Source organism: Nipponia nippon, unplaced genomic scaffold (assembly GCF_047370975.1).
Source record: "Nipponia nippon isolate SJK-2023a ecotype South Korea unplaced genomic scaffold, ASM4737097v1 scaffold_7, whole genome shotgun sequence".
Lineage (NCBI taxonomy): Eukaryota > Metazoa > Chordata > Aves > Pelecaniformes > Threskiornithidae > Nipponia > Nipponia nippon.
This window is the reverse complement of record NW_028262391.1, coordinates 7430112-7455588: the sequence shown is the minus strand read 5'-3', so window position 1 is coordinate 7455588 and position 25477 is coordinate 7430112. Positions and strand designations below refer to the sequence as shown.

Below are 25477 nucleotides of genomic sequence, written 5' to 3'. Positions count from 1 at the left end.
TAGCCTGGTATGCTTAAATAATAGACTTTCCTTAATCAACTTTTTATTGCTGAAAGCTGTAGACTATTGTGCAGGAAAAGGTGGTTGCAAATAAATCATGGAGGATTACAAATCTCTCCACTTACATTAAAGGAGAATTGATTGTTTCCTCCAACCTGCCTGAAACAAGCAGCCTTTCTTGTCCAGCAGCTGAGCTTTGAGTGTACTGGTATGTAGTAAATTCAGAGCGATTGAATGAGATGGTTTCCTTGCTCATATTTCACCAAGACAAGGCAATGAAAGGCAATCTCACATTCCTGCATTTCATGCTGCATTCTGAACTGGGTTGGGAAATCTAAGAATAAATGCTGGCCCATTTTAATGTCACTGGGGAAGGAAACAAGTGCTGTGATTGCTGGGAAAGAGCGAGGAAAATCAATTAGCTCATGAAATCCTGAGGGGTTATCAGTTCCAATAAGAACAACGTTGTCGCAACCCTCTCAGGGGAGATTTGTCCCAGGGGGACAAAACCCTACCCTGGGTACCCTGCTCTGCACTGGAGGTGGAGGGAGCAGAAAGCATTTGCTTGCCCCGTCTCTGCATTTCCCCAGGACAGCCCTGATTTGAGGCTGAATTCCCATTTCGGTGCATTTCCATGCAGGAACATGCACGCATGCACTCATGATCCCATACAGCTATTTCTGTAATTTCTCTTTCACCCTTTCTAAACTCCCACTGCAAGGAGGGGAGTGCGATGCCAACCTCTGCACGCTAAATACCGAGAGAGAAACCTGGACCCTGCTGAAGCAAATGGACAAATTCATGCTGAGTCTGATGGTACCAAAACATGATGCTCTGAGTTGAAAGAGGAGTGTCCCTAAAGCCCCGAAAACTGGTGTTGGGGGAAGATCCAAAAAAGTCGCATGTGAAGAACATCATCCCAGCCCAGGGAAAGCATTTGAATTTCCTCAGATTTCAATGTCACCTTGCTCCTTTCAGGGGACTTTGCCAATCCCCCCTTCTCTCCACACCATGCAGGCTCTCATTGGCCACAGGAGCAGCTGTTACACAAATAAAACTGATTCTCTCCGAAAATAAGATTGTCTTTTTCAAAGTGCCATTGAGGGGGGGTCGTCCTGGGAGCAGGACCGTTTATAAGGTAGGAGACAGCACGCACTGGTCGTTTAGTCTTCAGGTGGGATATTTGCAATGAAGTCGTAGAATTTAAGACATAATGGCAATATAATTTGTCTCAAGAAAAGTTACTATCTGTAATGTACGTATAGCTGCATGAGGACTAGTGTTTTGACTCTCCTGTATAAGAACTTGAAATAATTAAATAACAGAAAGTGCCGTCATCTCCCTGATATTTAAAGCTGTGAGATTGGGGTTAAATACCTGTTGTGAACTGGAATATCTAAATACTATAATTTCAGGGACCAAACAAAAGAAGTGTATTATTACAATGCTGTTATGGGACACATGCTAACAATTAGTAGATATTTAGATCCAATTAAATATAGATGTACTGAATGAGATGTCACTGCAGCAAAGTTTAATTTTATGTCCACTGTGAATCGTAATCATAGAATCATAGAATCGTTTAGGTTGCAAAGATTTTAAGATCATCATGTCGAACCGTTAACCTAGCACTGCTAATCTTTCCTGGTGGGGGGATTCAAATGAATGATTTTAGAATCAGTGGTGGTAGCTAATGTAATGAAAAAGTCCAAAATTTCAGTTTTATTAAAATGCATTTATATATTTAAGAATAATTATTTTAGGAACAGTCTTGCCCATTGTAATGAAAATCTGTTTAACAATTTGTTGGTCTGAGCAATTTATTTTCTAAACAGACTGGTAAGGTGGTGTTTTTTATTAATTATGTTTTTCCAGTATTTGACAGCAATCCATCAATCTGGCTATGTAACTGGAGAGCGTCTGTTTTTAGAGCTTGTTGAAGAAGCGGCTTGTGACAGTAAAACATAGAAATGCGAAGTTATGGGTTTATTTAGTTATCTCCAGCAGTGGCAAAACACTCCTGCATGAGTATATTCTTCAAAAGGAGAATTTGGTGCTTTTTTTTCTCTTCCTAGACAGCAGATGACCTTCCTTCTCTGCGACTGCGGCTTCTTCCCTGCTGCTGGCTGTAAGGTCTGGCTCCTCTCTGCCTGCCTGCGCTGAGCGCTGCCCTCCCGTGCCAACCATCCTGGAGTTAAACTCTTCATGGTAAGGTTGGCAGGGGCTGGTTGGGAGCAAATACAGGCCTATGACAAAAATCAGTGCCCGGTATCCTGTCCTAATGCGACACACGCCCGGAGAAGGGATAATTTATCCTTTACTGGAGCCGATGGGGTGAAGAATGGGTTGAACGGCATCAATGGGCAACAGTGATCACTGAGGATTTTGTCTGGACAATCAATTTTCCATTAAACGATTTGGTTTTGTGTGAAAATGGAAAAACTCATGACCCTTTGCCTCTAAAACTGAATTGTTAAAGATGGAAAGATTATAATCCAGCCCCCAAATACCTGACTTTGAGTCGGACCTCCTTTTGCCCTCTGGATAGCAAGGACAGTCAGTGTTTCTCCTGGTGACTTTTTCATGTAATAAAGTGCCTTAGCTGCTAAGGAAGGTTAGATTACAGGTTCAGCAAGAAAGGGAGTCTGTTCTGTTGGTATTTACAGGTCGGTACACTGGTTTAAAAAAGAAACAAAGATGCTTTATATGACAAGTCATCTGAGAGGCATCATCTGTCCTATAGGAAAAAATGTGTGCTTCTGACTTTGTTCTTTCTTCCTGGTTCAGCTAAATCAACACTTTAAAAATAAAAAGAACAGACCTGAAAGTTTACACTAAAAGAATATGCAAGTCCAGAAAATCAGTCAGTAACAAATTAAAAATCAACATAAAAATTTTGGCATATTTGATATTTCATTTTGTTTCCATTTATTCTTTTAGAAGAAACCTTTTTATAATGTGCAGTTGTGTTGGACTCTGAAGTCATTACTGAATTATTCCTAATCATACACTCGGAAGGGAGACATCGTGTGTCCCAATGATCATATAACTCTCAATCAGTCCCTTGAACTTCCAACCACAGTGAACAAGAGCAGCCAAATGACAAGTGCTCTGTAGGGTGACAGTCAATAGAGGTGAGCAGGCAGGAGGTTTTGCTAATTTTGCTTTACTTTCCCCATAAAAAGTGAGGCGTTGTAACGTAGTCCTCCAGGCAGATGCCTACGTGTTCCTGATGCTACTCCTGCAGGTCTTCTGGCTTTGTGGGGAACATGTGAATGCAAAGGGTGTTGTGCAGCAATTTATTATTGTGTTTGTCTTTTCCTACAGCTGCCAACATGTGGAGCTCACCGTGGCCCATCTCAGCATTTGTGCTGCTGGTTGTTGCTGCCGTGCATGCGGGAGTGAAGGTGACCCCAGCTGTGAAGTACACGAAGACGAAGCCCTTACAGCTGGCGGGTGACGGTGCCTCTCACACCCCCCTCACTCCCCTCACGGGGAAAAGCTCGATTCTGGCAGCACCAGGCAGAGCTGAGTTACCCACCCTGAGCCCCGCAGCCCGAGGGGCCACCACACTCTTCCCCTTTGAGAACTACACGCTCGACCCAGCCGATTTCTTCTTCAACTGCTGTGACTGCTGCCCACCTGCTGTGGGGCCCCGAGGGCAGCCGGGAGAGCAGGGACCCCCAGGTACAGGGACTCCTGTCTCACCACACTCAGCTAAAGTGCATAAACCGCATCAAGGAGTCTCCTGCTTTTCCTTCAAGAAATGAATCAGCAGGACTTGTGCAGCAAATGCTGAATGTGATTATACCTTGTGTAAATCCAGAGCAAAAAAGTGCATGCCAGCCACATCCCATAAGTTATAAAACACCAGTATGAGTGGGAAAGCCCCAAAAAGGAGCTTCCTCCTCATGGCACTCACTTTGAGGACCACACTGGCGTGGGAGCGGATGCAGAGCTGGCCCCATACCACATCGCTGCTGGCGGGTGCCCCACATGGCCACGCTCTTTGATTCTGTGTCCCTGTGTCTGATCCCCTGGCAGTCACAGATTTACTTTCACATTCACTTCAACCATGGTTTTATGACCCTCAAAACTACCTGCAAGCAGTTTTGTGTCTTTGCTGAAGGTTTATGATAAAAGCCTCTTTTTCTTCGATTTTTTTTTCCCCTTGGAAAAGAGGAAGTTAAATACAAAAATAATTTTGGGTTCAAATTTTAAAATAATTATTTGCTTTCACAAAAGGCAGCTCTATATAGAGCACCTAAATATTTTATGACACACTTTGTCTCTTTTTTCTACTGCTAAAATACATATCTATAGAGTGCCTAATTCTAATACCGCTGTAATGAATAGTGCATTAGTCTGCAAATGTTCACTTTAATAGCACTAATATTGGAGACAGAAACTATTCATCTGAGGAAAGGTGGTAAAATCTTGAAATAATTTTCTTTCAATACAATGGACTCAAGGGATTTTCACTTCCCATAGCTTGGGAGGGATTGGCTAATGGAAATTATAGTGGCTGCAGAGGGAGTTTGCACTCATACATCTCTTGAGTGTTGATGGAAAAGTCCTTGTGTCAAATGGGTCGTGTTGTGATGATTGAAGCTGCCATAGTCAGCTCCCAGATGTGCACCGGGATTCTCTAGATTCCCAAGTGGATGAAAAAGTACAAAAAGATGGAAGCCCGCTTGCTTGCCTTTCAACCCATCCTTTATGCAGTATGGAGCTGTCTGCCAGGTTCCACTTTTATATTTTCAGACAATTCTTTTTAAGGAGAGGGGCAATTACGAAGCTATGGGAGCTCCTTAGATGCACTCAAATATTAAAGACTGGTTACTTCTGATGTTTTATGAATGTCTGAGCTCCTGTGGCTCAAGGGCAGCTGAAAGTTGGTTTTAAAAAATCTTTAACTACAGCCACGAGTGAAATGCAAAACTGTAAGATTTGGGGATTGCAGTAGCTGAAAGGCCAAGGCTGGGGAGCTGCGTGCCTGACCAGGGGACCTGCGAGCACTCACCCCACTAATCCCAGCACGAGCAGTGCAGCATTGCCCCTACCACCCTTCGCCTTTTACCCTGCTGTAGGGTTTCAGCTGCAGTGTTCGCAACGCGTAGGGGAGCAGGGCTCAGGCCAAACCCCTCTGTCTCACGTCTTCTTTGTATTGGTTGTATGATGCCAAATAAGCAGCTCTTCCCAGGGTGATGGAAACAGAGTTTGCCTTACATGCATCCCTCAATGCCATGTTGCCTAGCTATTATTGTGAATTTTCTTTATAAACTTAAACCTTTGAGTTACTAAGATAATTTTCTTGATGTGATTACGTTACAGGTCCCAAGGGGGAGAAGGGAGATGCTGGTCTGCAAGGTCTGCCGGGAACTCCAGGTCCTCAAGGTCCGAAAGGTTCTAAAGGAGAAAGAGGTAAAGCACACTAACTGCTCATTTCAAAAACAGATGCTGTTGTCATCATCAAATACCAGAAAATTATAGGAAAAAATATTTTTCAAAGGAAAAGGAGTATGCTGATATGGCTTGACACCTTGCAAGATTTAGCTGGCATTAGTGCAGGGACAATAACTCAGATGGTGGTCATGTATGCGCAGGTGGTATAGCAACAGCTGCTCATAAAGATCTCACTCAAAGTTCCTCGTTCTGAATGGGAGTTTAAAAACTGAGTTCAATTTGCTTTGGATTAGGGACATAAGTAGGAAAAAAACACCATGGAAGCTACGCGCAGGTGTAGAAGCTGCATTTCAATTTAAGTATCTCAGGCAAAATGATTTCAGCTAAGATGGAGATCAATTATTATCCAAGAGTAGTAACAGAAAGGAAACGACCATGCCCTTCATTTCAGGCTTGGAGCAGCTCTGTCCTGCTGCCACACACCACTGGTAGCATCCTGCGGCTGCCTTTGGTCATGGACAAACACCCAGCAAAGCCGATAACAGGGGTACCAGCAGCAGCGTGCTGTGCAGTTCAGTCAGTGCGGTCTCTTAGGCTTTGATTCACTTCTTGAACAAGACTTTTGGCAGTTCTGGAGTGAGAAATGCAGAGCTGCCATCTTCTCCATCTTGCTGTTAAACAGCAGCAACCGCCTCCCAACGAGGCACTGATTAGAGCTGGAAATCCAACATTCAGGTGAGATGCAGTTGTCTGCGATGGTGCTTGGTGCTGTGAGATTCAGCCAAGGTTTCTGAAGGCATTTCTTGAAAACACACATTGCTCATCTCTGTTTTATTAATGAAGTGAGGGACACATGCAACATGGTACCAGTCATCATCTGTGCAATGACAGCTGTGCTCCAGACAACATCACTAACAGTATATTAACGGTGAAATGTCCTAGGAGGCAAAGGGGAGCAAGGCGAGCAAGGAGTGAGTGGAAACCCCGGTTATCCAGGCAAACCTGGGCTGCAAGGTACGTAACACGGGCCGGGAAAGCCAGGAATATTGCACTGACCTTTCCTTCTGCTGTTGGTGATGCCCCTCCATCTCCAAAGCAATCCAATACTTTTAATCTTTTTTTCCTCCCCACTTTGCCCTTTTCCTAGGTGAAGCTGGAGTAAAAGGCAATAAGGGCAACTACGGCTTCCCTGGACTGAAGGGACAAAAGGGGTCCAAAGGGGACACTTGTGAGAACGGGACCAAAGGAGACAAGGGAGATAGGGGGGATGCTGGAGATCCGGGAGTGGACGGAGAACAGGGTGACAAAGGGGAAAAGGGAGACACAGGGGAGAAGGGGTATTGCGGGGAGCCAGGAGGGAGAGGCGCGAAGGGAGAAAGAGGGGAAGGGGGGACAAAGGGAGAAAAAGGGAGCAAAGGGGAGATGGGGGTTGAGGGAATTCAGGGGGTGGATGGAAAACAGGGAGAAAAGGGTGAGCAAGGAAGTAAGGGTGAAAAAGGGGACCTGGGACCCGCCGGTGTGATGGGACCTTCTGGGCCCAAGGGAGTTGCCGGCAGCAAGGGAGGTCGAGGGGCCCCAGGAAAGAAAGGCTCCCGTGGGGCGAAGGGCGCCCGAGGGGACACCGCAAAGCTCCTGCGATCAGCGTTTAGCGCCGGCTTGTCCAAGCCCTTCCCTCCACCCAACGTCCCTATTAGATTTGACAAGATTTTGTACAACGACCAGGAAGATTACAACCCTTCCACCGGGAAATTCAACTGCAGCGTGCCCGGGGCATACGTCTTCGCCTACCACCTGACAGTGAGAGGGCGTCCAGCCCGTGTCAGCCTCGTCGCCCGCAGCAGGAAGGTGGCCAAAGCACGCGAGACGCTCTACGGCCAGGAGATCGACCAGGCGTCCTTCCTGACCATCCTGAAGCTGAGCGCGGGCGACCAGGTGTGGCTAGAGGTTGCGCGGGATTGGAATGGGGTCTACGTCAGTGCTGAGGACGACAGCATCTTTACGGGGTTTCTTCTGTATCCAGATGTTTTTGAGATCCTGCTATAGATTTAAAGGGCAAAGATATTACTGAGAAACATGCCTTTCCCTCTGCCTGCGAGAGGAGAAATGAGCATCAGTTTAGCATATTGGTTTAGTTGCTAGGTTTCATGATCTTTTAACAAAAATACTTATATTTGCAAAGTATGGATTAGTTTTAACTAGCAGCCCCAAGAAGTGGCACGTACTTTGCGCAGGTGGGTGATGGCTAAGAGAAAACGTTGTCCAAATACCAGCAGGACCAGCACGGGGAAGGTATTTCACATCACAGACTTCAGGTTTGTAATTAGCCTATTCAAATTATATAATGAAACTCATTGTCCGACTGCAATTTTAATCAGGCCAGCTCCTGCAATCCTCGCATGGTCAAAACTCCTCTGGAAATCAGCACTGATAACTGTTGGTTTCGGTAAAGATTGCAGAGTTTGATTTGTAGAGCTTAATCAGATGTGAGCATAAGCAGTAGGTTTCTTGAAATCATGTGAAAAGATTTGAAGTTATTTTATCATTGAATCAGTATTATCTAGTACTTTAGACTTGGTCGTGAATTATATAAAGGTTTGTCTAAAAGAGTATTAGAGCTATTTGATCAGTGTCAAAAAAACCTAACTAATGTCCTTAGGCAAAAATATATCTGAAACTTTCAAAAGTAACTGAGAGAGGTGCATAATCCACCCTATTAGGCTACTCAGAAACCCCCGTTTCCGAGCCGCTGACGGTTCAGCTGATGCTGCAGGGTTGGCCTTGGCGCGGGGAGGAGGAGGCGGCAGCCAGGAGCAGGCTTTGGCACTCGCATGAGTCCTAAAGCATTGTGATGGCCCAGTGGAGGTGTGGGCAAGTTTTTAAAAAGCTGGTTTACCAAAATGGAACTGAATCTTGTGAAATAAAAGTATGACATTAAATAATCTCTGGATGTCAGATTGGATATATTTCCTTATTATTAATGCACCTTCTCATTGTAGTAACTTTACACCACCTTTGGCATATTAACCATGGCACACAAAATTGTTCCAATCACTCTTTTTTTGAGAATGAAAACTCAAGTCCCCAAATTAGCTTTCAGTGGCACTGCGATTTACTTGTCTTCTCAGGCAGTCACAAGCCTGGGACATTTTCCCGGTGATTTGATGAGTGCTGGGTCTGACCCCAGCGCAGACAGGGCACATTAGGCTACTATTCCCATTGCTCTCAGTTTCCTTGCTTAAATTGCTGTCATGCTTTCCATACCATATTTAAATACCATCATAAATCATGTCCCTGTCCCTAATGTCTTCTTTTTAGATGGCACCAAGATGAAGAGTTCCTGACTAACAAAATTAACACCAGAGAACTGCTGTTAAATTTTAAGATAAAAACAAGGCAATTTTAAAAGGCTGATCCTATCTATCCGGTAAACGTAAAGGGTCCTTCAACTCATCAGCTTTGCAGCCCTCTTTCAATATCAGCACTTCAAATGTGAGATGTACTGGCTTTGTCAAAAAGTTGGTACTTAATTTGGTACTTAATCTGAGTTAGTTCCTATGTGGTTCAAATCTAGAGTACTAAGTATATAAAAGATGCAGATTTCAGTTTATGAATTCTCTGGCAGCTGTTAAATATTGATGAAAACCAAGAAGTTGTAATAATAATTTTGGATTCCTGCTGTCACAACACCCTCAATTCTTTTGTTGTGCCTTCCTGCTGCTTCCCATACGGCCCCTGTAACAGATGGTGGTATATGGACATCTGACTAGCAATTTTCCTCTTCTCCTGCTGAAGTTTCTTACACTTTTTGTATAAATAACTTCTACAAATGCTCTTGAGAAAACAATGCAAAAACTCAGGGTCTCTCAAGAATCTGCTCAGATCTAATCCTCTCCATAAATTAATTACCCGGTCCTCTAGAGGAAAGAGGAGCTGGCAACACCATACAAACCAGAAGAGCACCTGCTTCCTTCCAAAAATCTCTGCATAAAATATGCCCATAGAGGGGGCAGCTGGATTAGGAGACTTTGAGCTGCTTAAATCCTGCAAAGGTGCTCTGAGAGCAGGTTAATAGGAGCAGCTGGAGACAATTCAGGCTGTGCAAAGGTCCAGACTTCCAGATCCTGGGGAAGGACGCGGGACACAATCCCGCTGATTTCTAAACCCCCATAATGGCCACGGGAGGGCTGCGATGGCAGTCCGTGCTGGCTCCTCTGCTAAAGACATATTTTACCATTAACTATGTACCAGCGGAAGGGATTTCTGCCTGGAACCCTGACTGGGAAGGCAAGAAGCATGCATATAAGTTACTGAAATAACACACAGCTCCTTCATATTCATAAGTTTCTTAGGGTCTATAGCTTTGCCAGTGGTACTTTTAGTTTAGTTTAAAGTATTGATGTTTATTTTGAAAGCAGATTTTTAAAAAAATGTAATTAAAATACATTAAGCAAGTATCTTGCAAAGTCGAGTGTGTTAAGCACAGTGTGGGGTGGATTGGATAAATATGGATCTTTGCAGGGAGGGAGTTATCTTTGTCTAATATCAAATTGAATTAACAATAATGCCTGGAAAATATTGTTTCTCTACATTATTATTTTTTCTGCTTTGGTATCTTGGCCAAACCATGTGTTGTTTGTTAACCAAGTACCTTTAATCAGATCAGTCCACAGCTGGGCTCAAAAATTGCCCCAAATTAGCTGAAATTTTCAACACAAACAAATGTACACACCTCCTCCTTTTACAAGCAGCAACTGAGGGGGCTGGTGCCTTGGTAGGGTTTCTATCTTTTAAAGGCCATATGAAACCTCCCTGCTCAAAGGGTTTCAGAGCTTTAAACACAGCAGACCTGCGGGAGGGCTGAAATGAAGGAGACGGGCAGAGCCGCTGCCCAGCTGGGTGCGACATGCTGTCGGTCGCAGGTCTCGCCAGCTCTGCCTCCGCCGGCGGTAGCATCGGGCCTTACCCTCTCCTGCCTGCTCCCAGGTAGCCTCCCCGAGACCATTTGGCTGGAAAACTTTAATCCAAGCCATTTTCCATTGTAAAACGTCATTTTTTTTACAGTAGTGTTTGCAATCTCACTGCTGTGAGCGTTCTTTGGTGAAGCGTTCTGCTGCAACAACTTTTAACCAAAGCAAACTGTTCTGCGGGAAGTTTTGAAGTATTAAAAAAGCCCTCATTTTTATAGGCTTTCCTCATTTTTCATGGCGTGTCAGAACAACAGTGAATGAATTGATTGAGGATGTGCTTTGTCTCAGTGTGTACCACTGCTAAAAAATGCCAAAATATTTGTTCCGTTTCGCTTCTGCTTCTACTTAGCACAGATTTATTTTGTAAAACTAAGCGTCTCCTGTCTGCATTGTGATGAAGCAATTTGACACTGGTATAAGAGAAAATGAATGCTCAGTGTACTAATCAGAAGAGCAGCTGTTTTCAGTAACTAAGAAAAATTATTCCAAGCTGACATAAGGCCATAAAAAGCAGCTGCTTCTTTAATTAGGATGTTGAGGGCTAAATCTACAGAAGGGTTTGGGTGCCTTGCTGGCAAAACCATACTGGAGCCTTGAGTTAGGCAACTAAGTCCTCTGTATAAAACCAGGGGAGAGTGAGGGATATCCGACGGATGGATCCTGAGCAGTCACAACTCCTTGCTGCAAGCACTCTTCCTAACCTCAGAAAACAGAGGATGCTGGTGGGAAGGAAAAGCATTCCTGATACTTTGATAAAGCCCCTGTCTGATATATGGCTTTGCTTTATGCCATTGCTTTTGTCTCAAAGTAAATAAAGTACCTGGAGTGGTGTCAGGGCAGCGCCGACCTCACTCTTGCCTGGCACAAATCGTGCTGCAATCAGCTATAATGAGATTACAAAGCTGTGCTGATTTCCAGAGAAAAACACCTCCCTTCTGGTATTTTTCATGCCTTTTCATCCCTGTCTCAGATGTTCTACAGATGCCACAATATTAACGCTTATTTTCATAATTTTGTCGGCAAGGGTGTGGTTTTTGCCCAGAGGAACATAAGAGGCTCTGTCCTACACCAAGTAGCTTGGGTGTCCCTGTTTTTCTTGTTTTGTGGCTTCCCAGGTGCCCTGTGCTCCTGAGAGCCATCGTGGCTTTCAGGCAGCTCACCCTGCTCACCAGCTGAGCTGCGTTTGCCCCAGAACGAAGGCCACCTGCAAAGCCTGAGGGCTGCTCTGTTGGTTAATAAAAGGGCTAATATCCCCCCAGCTGGGAGTGCTGGGTCTCCTGGGGAGCAGAGACGGTGCTGTGGTGGCCTTTGCTGGTGGAAGGTTGCTAAGCTTGGTGAGATCTTCCTCCTGGATCAATACGCTGTGTCCCAGGCAGCAGCCAGGTAAGCAAGCGCTTGCTGGTATAGACCGGTTTGGATGAAAATGGATATGTTTCAGTAAAGATGTGCTGACTTCAAGAGAGGAATTTGTAATAGGTTTGAAAACATAATATAATAATCCAAATTTGGGTATTTTAGCTGAAATATGTCTTGTTTTTTCAGAGATCTGTAACTTTGCTTACAACTGCTTGGCTGCGGAAAGACTCTTTCTTCAAAGGAGAATGTGAATTAAAATGGATTATAGCGTGATCACTGCCAGTTATCCAGCATGCTTGTAAAATGCTGGAGCTTCTTAATAGGGGGTATTTATCAAGTGGTGTGTAGGCTGGTATTGTTTTCTAGATATAGCCACCATTATTTATTCATAGTAAGAGTTTTGTCACAGTTTTATATGCCCTGTCTGCAAAGCTGCACCTCTGAGGCTGGGGTTTCAGAAATATTGCTTGAAATTGTTTCAGAATGGCAGAGTACTGCCCCATGCAATGATTTAATTTCCAAATGAAAAGGGTTTAACCCTTGCACGGTGTTACAAGGTCTGTTTTAATAACAGCTATGGTCTTTTATAGGGGTGCCTGAACTTAGATGCATACATTAAATGTTGCAAAGTCAATTTTGGGGTAACTTTGAATCACTTTGTGCATTTTAATGACTTTGAATAGCTCTTGTTTTTTGTAAATGAATTCTTTTCAAGCAGGGATGTTTCTGTCTTGATAAAAAAAGCTTTCTGGTTGAAGTTCCACTTGCTGCAGCTGGAGCTTTCATATTTTATTCCTTTTATAGGTCATTGCATTTAGGGTAAAACCCTAAATCTCTTATTTCAATAAGATAAAATTAAGGATGAACAGAAAATGCACTAGCTTTGTTTTAGCTAATCTTTCTCAGTTTAAGCTTTGTCTTGCAATCTCCAAACCAACCTGTTATAAGTTTGAGACTCTCCAGGCTTTGACTCAAATTGGGGGAGGTGTGGGGGGGGAGTCGTCCTGGAACTGAGATATCTGAGTGTGTTTGTAATGGAACAGGTATTTGCACTTGAGACACTGGGGGTTGAGTGAATGGGATACCAGGCTAAAGGCCTGGTATCAGATTGTGATATTAGGCCCATCAAATCAAGCAAAAAAAGTGCATGCTGTTTGAGAGATTAAACTGATAAATTATTTTGATTGAAAAGTTTTCTGGTATTTGGTCAAAAAGCCCCATGCAGCTGGTTCCACAGAGCTTAAATCTTGTTTTGCTATTAATCCTCTTTATGGTCAATGGGATTCGAAATTAATTATGGGACTATATCTAGGAGTATTTTTTTCCTTTAAAAAAGTTTTATTTTAATTAGACCTTAAATGCTTGCACCTGAGTGTGCACCTGTATGTAACTTCATGCTTGCAGGTGCCAATGCAGATGGATGTTTTGATGTGTTTGTGTATTTACATGGGAGGAAGGCATTGCTTTTGCTACTAACTTTCGGGGTTTCTAAATGGTGACTGAAACTCCTGTAGACACACCTGACCTCTGGAAACCCCGTGGCTGTGCTGTCGCAGGCATGGGTGGCTGTGGCTGGCAGAGATCCCGGTGCAAATCCTGCTTCGGGAGCGTCCTTGTCATGTGCTGTTGTGTCCCTGTTCCTCCCCCGCCACCTCCCTGCGTGTCCGTGATGCTGTGGATGCCAGCACCCATATTAGTGTTGTGTGTTGGGATAAGCATGCTGGTGGGTGCTGGGGCTGCTCTGTGTACTGGGTTGCACATACTGGCTTATTGACATAGCCTATTTGGTTCCTCATTGTGACCGATGCAGTTATTAATGTTAAATATAGCTCTCATGTAAACAGGAGGAAAAAAGGCAAGTCTGATCTAAAGGTGCAAAGGTAGTGGGAGAGGCAGGGAACAGGAAAAGAGGTTGGAATGTCTTATTAAAAAATACTAATATATTTTTAATATGCTGGCTCTGTCTTAATTGCTTTGTATTTTCTGGATGTAAACAAGGTGGTGGTCTGGGTTCCCCCCTCCCGATGTGTTTGATTGGATTCAATGAGGTTATTGAGTTTTATCTCCCTGTGGAATCTGGACCTATGTGTTTTGGAAGAAGGCAGATAACAGGAGCAGTGAGTTTTTAGGGAACCTATGGTTTGGTTTTGCTTGAAGTCAATAGACCAATGTTAATGAATTCAGTTAGGAGCCACAGCACGTCGTGTTTAAGGGAGCGTGGCAAACTGAGCTGTGTGGCTTTGGTGGTTGAGTGTTTTTTTTTTTTTTCCCCCTCCCCCTAAACACCTTTAGATTGCAGTCGTGTCCTAGTAAAGCAATGTGGGGAAGTTTGTTAGGAAAAGAAAGTTGGAGGGATGAGCAGCATTAAGGAGTGCTCTGGTGAGCACTGCTTAGCAAATGGAAATTCAGAGCTGAGCACCAAATCCCTGTTGCACCTCCAGGGCAATTGTGGCAAGGGATGACTTAGTTGTTTCAATGTCCTTGGTGTTGCTAGAAAAAAATCTATACGAACAAAGTTGGTTTAGGAGTATTTACAGGGAAGAGCATAGTATCAGCTGAAGAGATTACAGATTAGGTTTTGGGTAACTGTGGTGTACAAATGTTCATTTATAGCAGGGACTACAAAATGTATTTGCCCTTGGCTCCTTGCTGGTCCTTGGCCACTTCCCATGTCCTCCCCAGCTGGAGCTGTATATGTAACAACTGAGTACATCTGACTCAGTGTTACCAAAATATTTTGGTAATCTGTTGTAATTCTGTTTCCCTACCTCTCCCTGTCTCTTTTTCAGGTAGGTTTTTGTCTAAAAGTGCCATGTTCTGATAACAGATCAGCTTCCAGAGATGTGTTTCTCAGTGAAATATTTTGCATGTCAAGGCAAAAAAGCTTCAGAGAAGAGCTCTAATTCTTGCTCTGCATAGGTTAGTATAGGGTTTTGGGCCTGTTTCATCACACACTGCGTGTGAGAGCAGCTCAGCTGCTGCTGCTTCTAGGGGGAACCAACTTTTTCTTCCCCACTGGTGCTGCTGAAAAGCCTGGGTTTGTTTGGATGGCAATCAGTGTTTTTCTCCCTAATGATCAGTGCTCCTTACTCGAGATAGCAGTAGAGCAGCCGGGCACAGAAGGGGTAGGGTATAACTTGAAAACTTATTTTCAGTTTCCCTTCCTGTGTTTCTGGTGGATGCTGTGTGAAACAGATGATTAATTTGTTTGGCAGCCCCTCTAAGATAATATAAATGTTTAAGACTCCCATTCCTGCTCCAAGCAGCTTTCAGTTTGAGTGTGATAGGATCATCTGAAATGTGATTTTTTTTTTTTCCTCTCTCCAAAGAGGCTGGTGCATGTGGTCTGTTCTAGCCCAGCTCTGTGTCTCTTAGGACGCCAGGTAGATGGCTGGGAGAGGAGATAAACAGACAGACCTGCTTTTTTCTTTCTCTTATGCTCTTCTGGTAAGAGATCAATGTAAATGTGTCCCTTCTAGACAGCATAGCACTTAATTGCTTCCCTTCCTTAGAAGGAGCCATGAGGCAGTGGAGGAATTGCTGGTGCACCTTTTCTCCCTGGCAGAGGAAATACCTATTCTTGCTTTATTGTTACACTGCCTCTATAGTTGCCTCTTGCCCACCTTTATCTCTGCACTTTTTCTTCCTATACCTTAAACTTAAGCCTATTGCTCTCTAATGAAAAATCAATTATCGTTAAGTAAAAATTACATCTGTGGAGTATCTTGCTGTGCTGTGTCACCAAGTAGTGGGAAAGGGCTGGAAAACAGAAGTTTGCTATGAGGGCAAAGTCATAAAATGAGCACTGGGTTTTAGTTTAGTTGGATTGTGATTCAAATGAGTAATACTCTATGGTGCCCATATGAAATTATTCTGACATTTCTAGTTATCTACGTAAACTTTCATTACTCCATAACGATTTATTAAGCTATAGGGTATTCATAAATATGTGGCTAGCCTAATGTGATTGTTCATCAGTTTGGTATTGAAAGGGCACCAACCTAGTCAATAAAGATATCTGTCTTGGTGTTTCTTTCATTTTAAAGCGTCGATAAAATGTCAGGATAATACAATCACTTTATGTGAGCTAAATTGTTATTTTTTTCCACTTTGACTGTTGCCCTTTATCTCTGGGTATTCAGCTGCGTAACACACGCCAGTAAATTGGCTTTAGAGGTGTAAGATTGGGGTTATGGAGGATAGCTTTATAAACACAAACTGTAATAATTTAGATTCAAAGCAGTTATGACCCTAGAGAACATCTCTTGCTGGATAAAACTGTTATCAGCCTGTTCAGAATACTTTCTTTTTAGCGAGTGAAGCAGCCTGGAGACATGGAAAGTACAGCTGAAACTGCAGGATATCTTGAGAATGGGAAGAAATAAATTTTACAAGTTTGTGAGTCCTTATAGGCTTTTTGGTATCAAAACCAAATAAAAATTCTTATTAAACCTGGCAGGTCATCTTAAAGCTTTCAGTATCTCCATGGCATGTAGATCGCAGCTCCTGAAAATCAACATTACTAAAACTTAACTAACAGTAACTACTCCAAGTGTTCTGGGATCAGTTCCAACAGCCAAGGTGGTGGTTGTTTTCCCCTCTCAAGATCCCCAAAATAAAATAATAAAATAACTGGGGATTCACCTGCTTTCAGTGCAACATTGCTCGATACGTAGAGTACTTGGACATTCAGGGTGACTGCCTGCTTAAACAGGGATTTGGACTGAACTTGAGTGGTGTAAGGAAACTATTGAGAAACCTCATGTCCCAGCTACTGCCTTGCTCGGGAGGTACCTCGATTAATCGCCACAGACATGACAGTATGCAGAGAGCATCTGTTAAGGATTTGTTTCTAACCTTTGGAAGGTGTCTGCAGGGCCAGGTGAGCTGGTGGAGCTCTGGTAGAGCCACCCAGACTGCATGGAAGAGAGGACAAACCCAACTCTCCTCCCACCATCTCTTTTCCCCTCTGCTGAAGCATCATCTTTAAATTAAGCAATTCTGTTGTCTGTTCCATAGCTCGCTTTCCTGCCCATTTCACGCGGACCAACACCATCTTCAGCCTCTCTCCTCTGCCATGAGACATAGATTGAAGGGCTCTGATGTATGTGATGAAAGCTGACGTTTCTCAAATTGCATAGCTGCTCTGCTTTTGAAAGCTGACGAGCAGGATGGCAGCACGGGTCTCCCTTTAGCTCTGCCGGTTTCCCCACTGTGATAAGAGGAGGAGGAACACCTATCCAATAGCTGCAATCGGTGTCGGGGCTAGATCAGAGGAAACGAATGCCACAGATGAGAACTTTTTATGAACTCCTCTGTAGTTTGTTATGGTTACTTGCTAGGACCTGATTACATGAGAGAGCTCAATTCAAATGCATTTTTTTTTTTGCCCAGTAAAGCTCTACTGCCTTATAGCTTTTGTAAGTGGTCAGAAAGGTCAAGGTCTGACCATGACCACCACAGAGCCCAGTGGTCCGGTTGTCACAGGAACCTAGGATCTTTCTAGCATGCAATTACCTGCTCTAAACAGCAGATTAAACTGTCCCAGAAATGCAGCTCCAAGTAGCTCTTTGTGGCATGTTCCTCTGCTTTCCCATAGAAAGTGTAATTAACATAGCTGCAATGAGCTCTTTCAGCAGTTTTCCCCACTGTCCCATAAAATGTGAAAAAAAAATATGGGTCAGTGCGTTTATTAGACCCTCTGATTGTGCACAGCTCTATCGGCTCCTGGCACTTAGCAATAAGTCCTCTGCTCCTCCATTAAAATGTAAATTGGAGGAGAAAATGTCTTCAGGCTGGTGGGTTTCTAACTTAGCTTTTCTGGTACTGCATGGGAAGTTAATGGGAGAATGTGATTTTTTTCACACTCTCCCTAATGCTGAAAGAATTGGCTGTTTGAGGCTGATGTTTAATTATTCTGCTTCTCCTGGATAATAAATGGGGAGAAGGGAGTTGATGCATATGTTAGTTAACTTCTGCCTGTAACGATGACTTGATGGAAATAGTGAGCAACTGTTAATTCCCCAGCGGTTTTGCCATGGCTGACACAGCTGTGACTGGAGGTTCCTACCTCTCTGCAGTGCTAAATAGAACTGAAAGGTGGACAGGTATGGCTCACATCAACGACAAGCAAACTGTACCTTTAGACTGCTCTCCTTTAACTGCTTTTGGTGAGCTAAGGGGTGTCACTGAGTGCCAGAGCCTCTCACTAGGTATATGAGATGGGTGGGAGTTTTGTGGACTCTTAGTGATGAGAAGATTTCAAATGTTTCTGCTCAAAATAGTCACACATTTAAAATCTATTTCTTTGAGATAAATTGAAATAACTAATGATACATGCTCTTGAACCCAATGATGTGTGGTGTCCAGTCACGATGCTTGGGCTGGAAGTAATTTCAGAATCAAAATATTTCTAATGTTTTGGTGCTCTTATTCTTTGGCTGTTTTGTGATACCTCTGCTTCTGCGATCCCCGCTCCAGCCCAGCTCCATGGCATCAGGAGGAAATAAAGTACTGATGGAGGCAGGCTGAAACATCAGGATCTTTTTTTCCTGTGTTCAGGACAAAAGCATGGGGTTCCCTTACCTGTGCAACCTACCTCTCTTCTGGTTCCTGTTGTTCAAGCTCCTAAAATCCTTAGGCAGCGAACTCCATGGGATTTAAAAGAAAATCACAAAAATTCTTATCAATGGAGAAAGGCTGAAGTCCAGTCTGGTCAAAACAAGATGTGGGTTGTATTTTTCTAAAAAATACTACACCTTTTGACTAATTTTCTTTGAGGCACTAAATATTGATGACACTTATCAAAACAATAAATTGGTTTTAATCATCTCAGCTTCCATCTGGAAATACCTGAAGATAAAGCCTTTAGACCTCTCCTGCTCTAATTGAGTGATACCAATGCGGATTTTGGTTTGGGCCTCTCCTTGGGTTTGTTTCCCAGGCAAAGCCTGTTTGCTATTCCGATGCTATCGCTATATAGAGAAGTGGGAAATAGCCTGAGTAGTAAGTAGCTCATCCCTGTTAATTTACCAAGTAGATGGAAACAGGGCAGGGACTAGTGTAACTGTCTCTCACTGCCAAGTGTAATCCAGATGTCTGACGTGCTCCTGGAGTGAATACTTAATGCTCTTGTGGCTCTGTTTTTTCCTTTTTCTTTCCCCTGCCCCCCTCCTGCCTTCTGTGAAGGGTAAATACCAACAATCTCTCAGCTCTTTATCCCTGTGTCCTCTTGTTGAACAAGATGATAGCCTCTGACTTAACAGAACTTGCATCTGTGGATCTGGCAAACAATTTCTGGACAGGTGCAAAGCAACAGGGTCCAGGAGAATAACCTGCTGTGCATATGCTATTTCTAGACACCGTGTATTACATGTAATCTGTAATGCAAACTGAAGGTAACAATGCAACCCTGACATGAGAGATGATTAGATCACCCAGACCATCTTCTGCCTTGGCAAGGTTGCTTCCTCTAGAATATTTCTAAGAGAAATGACTCCAGAAAAGCTATTTACTGCCTAAGAGACCCTGCTCTGTGACCTTCCCCCCTAATAATTTTAATCTTAAATCTTGAACCCTAATATAACCTGAACATCCCATCGCATCTAGCTGCTGATGCACAGAAGGTGAACGTGCACCGCGCAGTGCCTGTGCGGGCAGTCTGATGCTGCTGGCAAACACTGGGCGCATCACATGCGTGCTCCTGGGTGACCCCGTGCCCGGACTACCCAAAACTTGTAGGATGTGCCAAAATCACTCTGCGATGTCAGACTATGTGTGGTGCCGGCCAGACATAGTGCGTATATGGCTCTCATGGTGCTGGGGGGCTCTGCTGGCTGTTCACAGCACAGGCATGCTGGAAGGGATTTGTATGTGCAGAGCTGGGCACATCTGGGAACTCGACAGCCTCAGTCTTCCTCTGCAAAACTTTAGGGCTGGGAAATATAAAAGTGTCTGAGAAAACATACAGGTCCATATATCTGTGTTACAAAGGCTAGTATATTTAGTGCTTTTAAGATCCGAATATGTTTCTTTCATTGTGTTATAAATGTAGTCACACAAGAAATGAGCATTTAGCAGTGAGTTGTATATGCTTGCTTTGTGTTGCCTTGGCTCTTTTCTCTTTATATTCACTTTATAGCTGTTTCTGTCTTCTGCATACTCATAGTCTTTATTTTTCCTAAGGTTTTATTTTAGTTCTATTGCTTCCAGATTTTTCTTTTCCCCAGGGCATATCTATTTGTCTGGATGACTAACTTGCTTTTCCTGTATAAATCTGAATTTCTAAGTTGCTGATCCAAGTCTCTCCAATGATAAGTCACTGTCCATCTGTTTGCTTCCCCCTGAGCTTGCACTGTGAGCTGCAAAAAGGATTAACGTATGTATAGTAGGCATGCAAGTTAGGCAAGTCAGAATTAGCAAGGAACAGCCTCATGCCTTGTTCTTTCTATATTCCTGTTGGTGTTTGATTTTTCTCTGTCGGCTTCTGTGCCTCTCTGTAGCCTGGTCCTCTGGTCCTGTGCTTTCTGCTGGAAGTTAATGAGTGATGCTTACTCCCCTGTGCACTCTGCTCTCTGTTTGGTCAGGCGGCAGAGATGGTTAATGCCATTTCCTAGCTACTGGTTTAGACTTCTTTTGAAGTACTGGATGAGCATGACTGATCCCCTCAACATTTCTCACGAGTAAGGGGCTTTTATTTCCATCCTACAGACAAAGGAAGACAAGACATGGTGAAATTAAATGATTTGTGAAGAGGGGTATTTTCCAGGTTTTTAAGATGCATTGGCAATGCTGAAGACGGGGTCAAAGTGAGCTGAGGTTTGTCTCTGGGAGGATCCTTTTCCTCCCTACCTGCAAAATGGGGCTCCTGCCTTCAGGATTCTGCTTGCGAAGAAGAGCCAGGACGGGTGGTGCCAGGAGGAGCAGCCTCCGGGAGGTCCTGCTTGTTTGGCCTTTCTTGCCCAGCTGGTGGAAGGGCGAACGTAACACACAAGTTTAAGGAAAATGTGTTGAAGATGGTGTGTTTTCTCTAATATTTTGTAAAGCAAGGAGGACAAAACAAGAAAAGAAATAGTATATCTTGCCCAAAATATTTCAGTGACTATTTGCTTATGGGCTATATGCAAACCTGTTATTGTAAGGCAAACGGAGTAATTGTACTCACCTTAACAGAGGACTGTGACCAGCTGGGTGTACTAGGCTGGATACCAGCTGCTGAGGAAGGAATCCCCTTTGCTAGGTTTATTTTCTCACTTTTTGTGTCCGGGTAACTTTCTGAAAAACAATATTCTTCCGATTTCCCACCATAATTAAGACTCAAGTTCCATCCCCTGAGTCTTGGGTAGTTTTGTCCCAAAGCCACTGCTTAAACTTGTGTTTAATAGAGCCCTTTCTGCAAGTTCTTTAGAAAAAAAATGGACAGGACCATGGGCAAGCCATGAAGGTTGTTTGCAAAAGGAGGTGGCTTGCCTGGTTGCATGCAGGATTTAAGCAGAAAGTTAAATCTGCTGCAAACAGCTTGGTGTATCATTTCGGGAACCAGTTAAATACTATTGTATGTTTGGATGACAAAAACAAGACATTATTAGCTGACAAGGCATGATTTATTCTTGAATGACTGAATTGCTGGAGTATAAAAAAGCTGTTTTTGAAGTGATACACCTGTACCTGCTATCATCCTAATGTGCCAAGATTTAATACTTGCATTGCTATTGTACACTGCTTTTTGTTTGTGACACTTCATCTGACTGTGTCCTTACAAGCTCATGTCTTGTATTTCTTAAATAGTTAATGAAAATGTTAAAATCCATTTAAATAACTGATGGATCATGAACCTATTTGCATTTTGAACGGCTTTGTTTAGATTGCGCTAGCTGTGCCGCTGTATTTCACCTGGTTATTGGTGAGGCTGCCAGGGAAGGTGAGGGACAGCAGATGGCAATGTGGTGCTGCAGATGGACCAGCAAATTCGAAGCAATTCTGGTCTGGCCTACAAAGTCCCCTGAAAAATCAAGACAACTGCTACTGTGTAGGACCTACCTTCTGTTCTGACCTTGGTGGGGTGGATGCAAAGAGTGGCTTTATGCTGGAGTTGAGGCTGCACGATCGGTTCTGGTCTCCGATGTAATTAGGTGTGGTGTACAGACTGCTCTGCTCATCAACCTGCCTACAGGCTTCCTCTAACAGCAAGGCTCCCCACAGCCTGCTGCTTTGTCCCTTGTCCTCAGACTCGCTGTGTCCTCTTTGCTGCTAGTTGATATTTTGGCTAGGTGGAGAGCACTGGGCTTGGGGCCGTCGTGATGGTGTGGGCATGAGCAGGGTGTCCCTTCCACTTACAGTGTGTGACAGTGAAGGTCAATTTATGACTTGATGCCCCAGAAACTGCAGGAAAGGCTAAGCTTGGGCCCATGAGTGGGGTGGTTTGCACTTATCAGTGGCTCCTGTGTATATTTTGGGGCTGTTATGAAGAATGGGATTCCCTTTGCTGCTACCTGCCCCTATGTCTGCCTGTATCTTCCTCCCAGCCTCTTCCTTACTCTCAGCCTAACCAGTTGGGAGTCATAGAATAAATTGTGACACACATTGTCACGGTATGTCACACTGAAGACCTATATATGGTCTGCAAAAGTATGCAGGCCTCTTCAAAAGGGGTGGTGTTGAGAACTCATAAATGTTGATCAAGTCCCCGAAGCTAGCTTGGGTTTTAATTTGAATTAAACATTGTTTTACCACGGAGGATATGTGTCCGTGGTGAGAGCTCCGAATGCAGAGCTGCAGTGCAAACTCCAACACATATGTGTATTATTCTCCAACTGTTACAGTCCAGAGTCTTAAGAAGTGTGTGACCACATGGGGGACTCTAGTCTTGTTTTTTACCTATAAGGCCTGGGCTAAAAATGGACCAAAACCTAAACCTCCACATATTTGGTGTCTCCCAATGCACAAAATCAGGAGGCAGAAAAGCTCTAAGTGCAACATATAGCTCCTGGACATCTACTTGATTTGTGAGACCCATCAATTAATTAGACATCCAAATGCTGTTATCTCTACCTGCAATTGATTTTTTGGATGGCAAATTACTGGTACATAATTAGAGGTGGTCTTTTAAAAAAAAAATATTCATTAGCCTTTCTGGAGCCTGAAGCATAAATAAATCCAGTGGGTTTTCAATGTGAGAGATGTTTCTGTTTTCCCTTTTACTGCCTGGAGAATGAGAAAAAGATGTTCTCAGTTTCTTTGCAGGTACTGATGCTTCCCAGGTGCTTCATTTGCACTGGAGCTCATTTTGGATGGAAAAGCAGGGAGAAAAGGGGCAATGTGGGAGTTATTTTGAAGAGCAGGGTTATAGTTACCAAGCAAATGAAACTACATCAGGGCCCACATTCTGCATGCCCTCAAATACACTTGTATGGCACTGAGGAGCCATTAATGGGTGTCCCTATTTCATAACTAATGCATGCTCAAAGCACTGGAGATTGTGGAAAGCTCTATATTAAAAAAAAGTATATTTTTTTCCTTTGCTTAATTCTTGGTCTAGCTAATGAACCAGGGGAATATCAGAATTTAACTTCTCTGTGCTTTGTGGGCTGAAGGACCCCACTAGTATATCCTAGCGTTGGTGCAAGAAGGTTTGAAGATCTTGGCTTTCTCACCCAGCTGAAGAAAGAAATGCTGTGAGTAGCAAGGACACATGAATACAGTGGCCAAGCACTTGGGCTGGAAATGGATCCCCTCAGAGTACCCTGCCTGGGCCCAGAGGCCCAGGGATATCGGCAGAAGTTATTGAATGAAGAGTGGAAAACAATAACTGAATGGCAGTCATGACAGATCTGGTGACTGACGGCTGAGAAAACAGGGTAAACAAGCAAAGATCTTGCTTGCAACACAGTGTGAAGGCTTTCCAGGAAGATGCACTGTGAAATAATTGTGCTTTCCATTCTTCAGGAAGAGCTTGCAAGCACTATAAGTGGTTCACTTGATGGATATATTAGGTCTCTTTAATTTTATGCTCTCATGTTATTTTGGAAGATCTGTTCTAATTTCTGAATGAGCCAGGATTTGAATCTGCTGTACTTTTGTGTCCTTAACTACTGCCTCCACTGTGAAGGATGACAGAAGCCTCCCTTAAAAGCTCTGCCTTGGAGCTTTCCCATTTACTAAAAATCTCATTTTCACAAGGTATTTCCCCTGGTGCAGCTGGGCAGGGGTGGACTGGTTTTGGATGGTGTGAGGTTAATCAATAAGCTGTTTTTATGCTGTGAGACTCTGGGGCAGGGGAGAGAATAGCACTTGTTCCTGCGCTCCCTTCTCCAGCCCCCACGTGTGCTTGGAAAACACTTTTTTGGCTTTTCTGTCTGCTTGTAGCTCATGCAGCCTCTGCTCCTGAGCACCTGAAAACACCTTCTACTTGAAGACCCTGATCCCCAGTGATGAGGTCTGACACCCAGCACCGGTGGGTGCTTCCCAAAGCCCAGCGCTGGGTGCCAGCCCTGCCTGTGCTGTGACTGCAGGCTGCCCGCTGCCCTGCCTGTGTCCCCTCCTGCTCCTCTGCCATGGACACCACTTGTCTGTCCACTTGAATAATTGTGCACTTTTTTTAAAAAAAGTCTTAGTGAAAGATGATCAAGATCGGGTATCCACACTGTTTTCTCTTTTCAGCTGTAAGCTGGACTTTAGAAATTGTCTTGGTCAAAATGATTATTAATATACAAATTCATCACACTTCCTAAATCTATTCTTTCTGTATCTTGTACAGTTTCACAACTGGCAAGCACATGTTGACTGCAGAATTTAGATCTGGGCTGGCCTCTGGCCTCTGAAGAGCTCTATACCAGGGTTTTAATTCCTACTACGCTGCCAAGCTTCACACAAGCATAAAATTATATTTCTTTCTAAAGCACCTCTTGTACTAGAGACTTCTTTTCTCATTAGGCTGCAATGCAATGATTTCTTAAACACTGTCAGTAACACTCAACCAGTCTAAGCTATTTTAGAATAGCAATAATTTTTTTCACTAGAAATCTCTAATACGGTAATGTTCTCTGGAATGTACTGAACCAGATGGGAATAAGAGGAGATGAACATCTTGTTTTTGATTCAGTATAACTTAATGGAAGTAGCCTTTAAAGCCAAATGGCTTAAAGCTGGTTTTCACACAGTTTATATGTATGAAAGAACAAATCCTGCCTTGTCAGGACACCCAAATGAGTAACACCAGCAAAATCTCTCATTATGAGACAGAGCATAAGTAGTGTGGGCATATAAGAAGACAAAAGTGTTATTAACATCACTGAGGAAAGAAATTAAGTCGTGTAGAATAGACTGAAGCTAGATGTAAGGATCACTTGCACTGAGCAAGGCTTTACAGTATGTTTAGCATAACACAGTGTGACCTTTAGCGAAAGACCACGTCTACAAGGTAGCTGAGTTTTCTTCATCCCTGAGGTGGTTGTTTTACACTATTTAATCACTGCCTCTCAAGTATCAGACAATTTTAGGGGGGAGAGGTAGTGTGTGTCACTTAAATTCTTGAAAACTGAAACTTTATGATGAACTGTAACTATGCTCTCTAGGTTTCCTAGAGAAGTCGATCTGTGCTTTTAAGTGAGGGCTTCCTGTGAAGGTGAGAGGTGTCTGGCATGTCCCCCAAACCTCCACCTCCAGTTTATCAGGTGCTTTGACAAGCACTTGTGGTTAATGGCAGTTCACAGCGGGCTGGTGGGGTGACACATGGCTTGGCCTGAAGCACA

At 43.6% G+C, this 25477-nt stretch overlaps 1 protein-coding gene and 1 long non-coding RNA gene across 3 annotated transcripts in view; both read left to right on the top strand.

Moving 5' to 3' along the window:
• The first annotated feature begins 2153 nt into the window (after positions 1 to 2153).
• On the top strand, positions 2154 to 7449 carry OTOL1 (otolin 1). Its single transcript, XM_087740209.1, has 5 exons — positions 2154 to 2208; positions 3328 to 3687; positions 5335 to 5424; positions 6349 to 6420; positions 6554 to 7449. Exons 2-5 carry the CDS (start codon positions 3336 to 3338, stop codon positions 7447 to 7449), a joined length of 1410 nt encoding a protein of 469 aa, XP_087596335.1. The 5' UTR covers positions 2154 to 2208; positions 3328 to 3335.
• A 4206-nt stretch (positions 7450 to 11655) lies between these two features.
• LOC148050783 (uncharacterized) overlaps positions 11656 to 25477 on the top strand; it is a 77405-nt gene continuing 63583 nt past the window's right edge. For both annotated transcript variants that reach the window (XR_015700739.1, XR_015700738.1), the window contains exon 1: positions 11656 to 11756. This is a non-coding gene — a long non-coding RNA (uncharacterized LOC148050783). The remainder of the gene's footprint in view (positions 11757 to 25477) is intronic.

Bases quoted from the DNA above. Each gene is read 5' to 3' on its own strand.
- OTOL1 (XM_087740209.1), top strand. From the start codon at position 3,336: ATGTGGAGCTCACCGTGGCCCATCTCAGCATTTGTGCTGCTGGTTGTT. The intron at 3,688-5,334 runs GTACAGGGACTC...ATTACGTTACAG, and splicing joins GGGAGAGCAGGGACCCCCAG to GTCCCAAGGGGGAGAAGGGA. The intron at 6,421-6,553 runs GTACGTAACACG...CCCTTTTCCTAG, and splicing joins AGGCAAACCTGGGCTGCAAG to GTGAAGCTGGAGTAAAAGGC.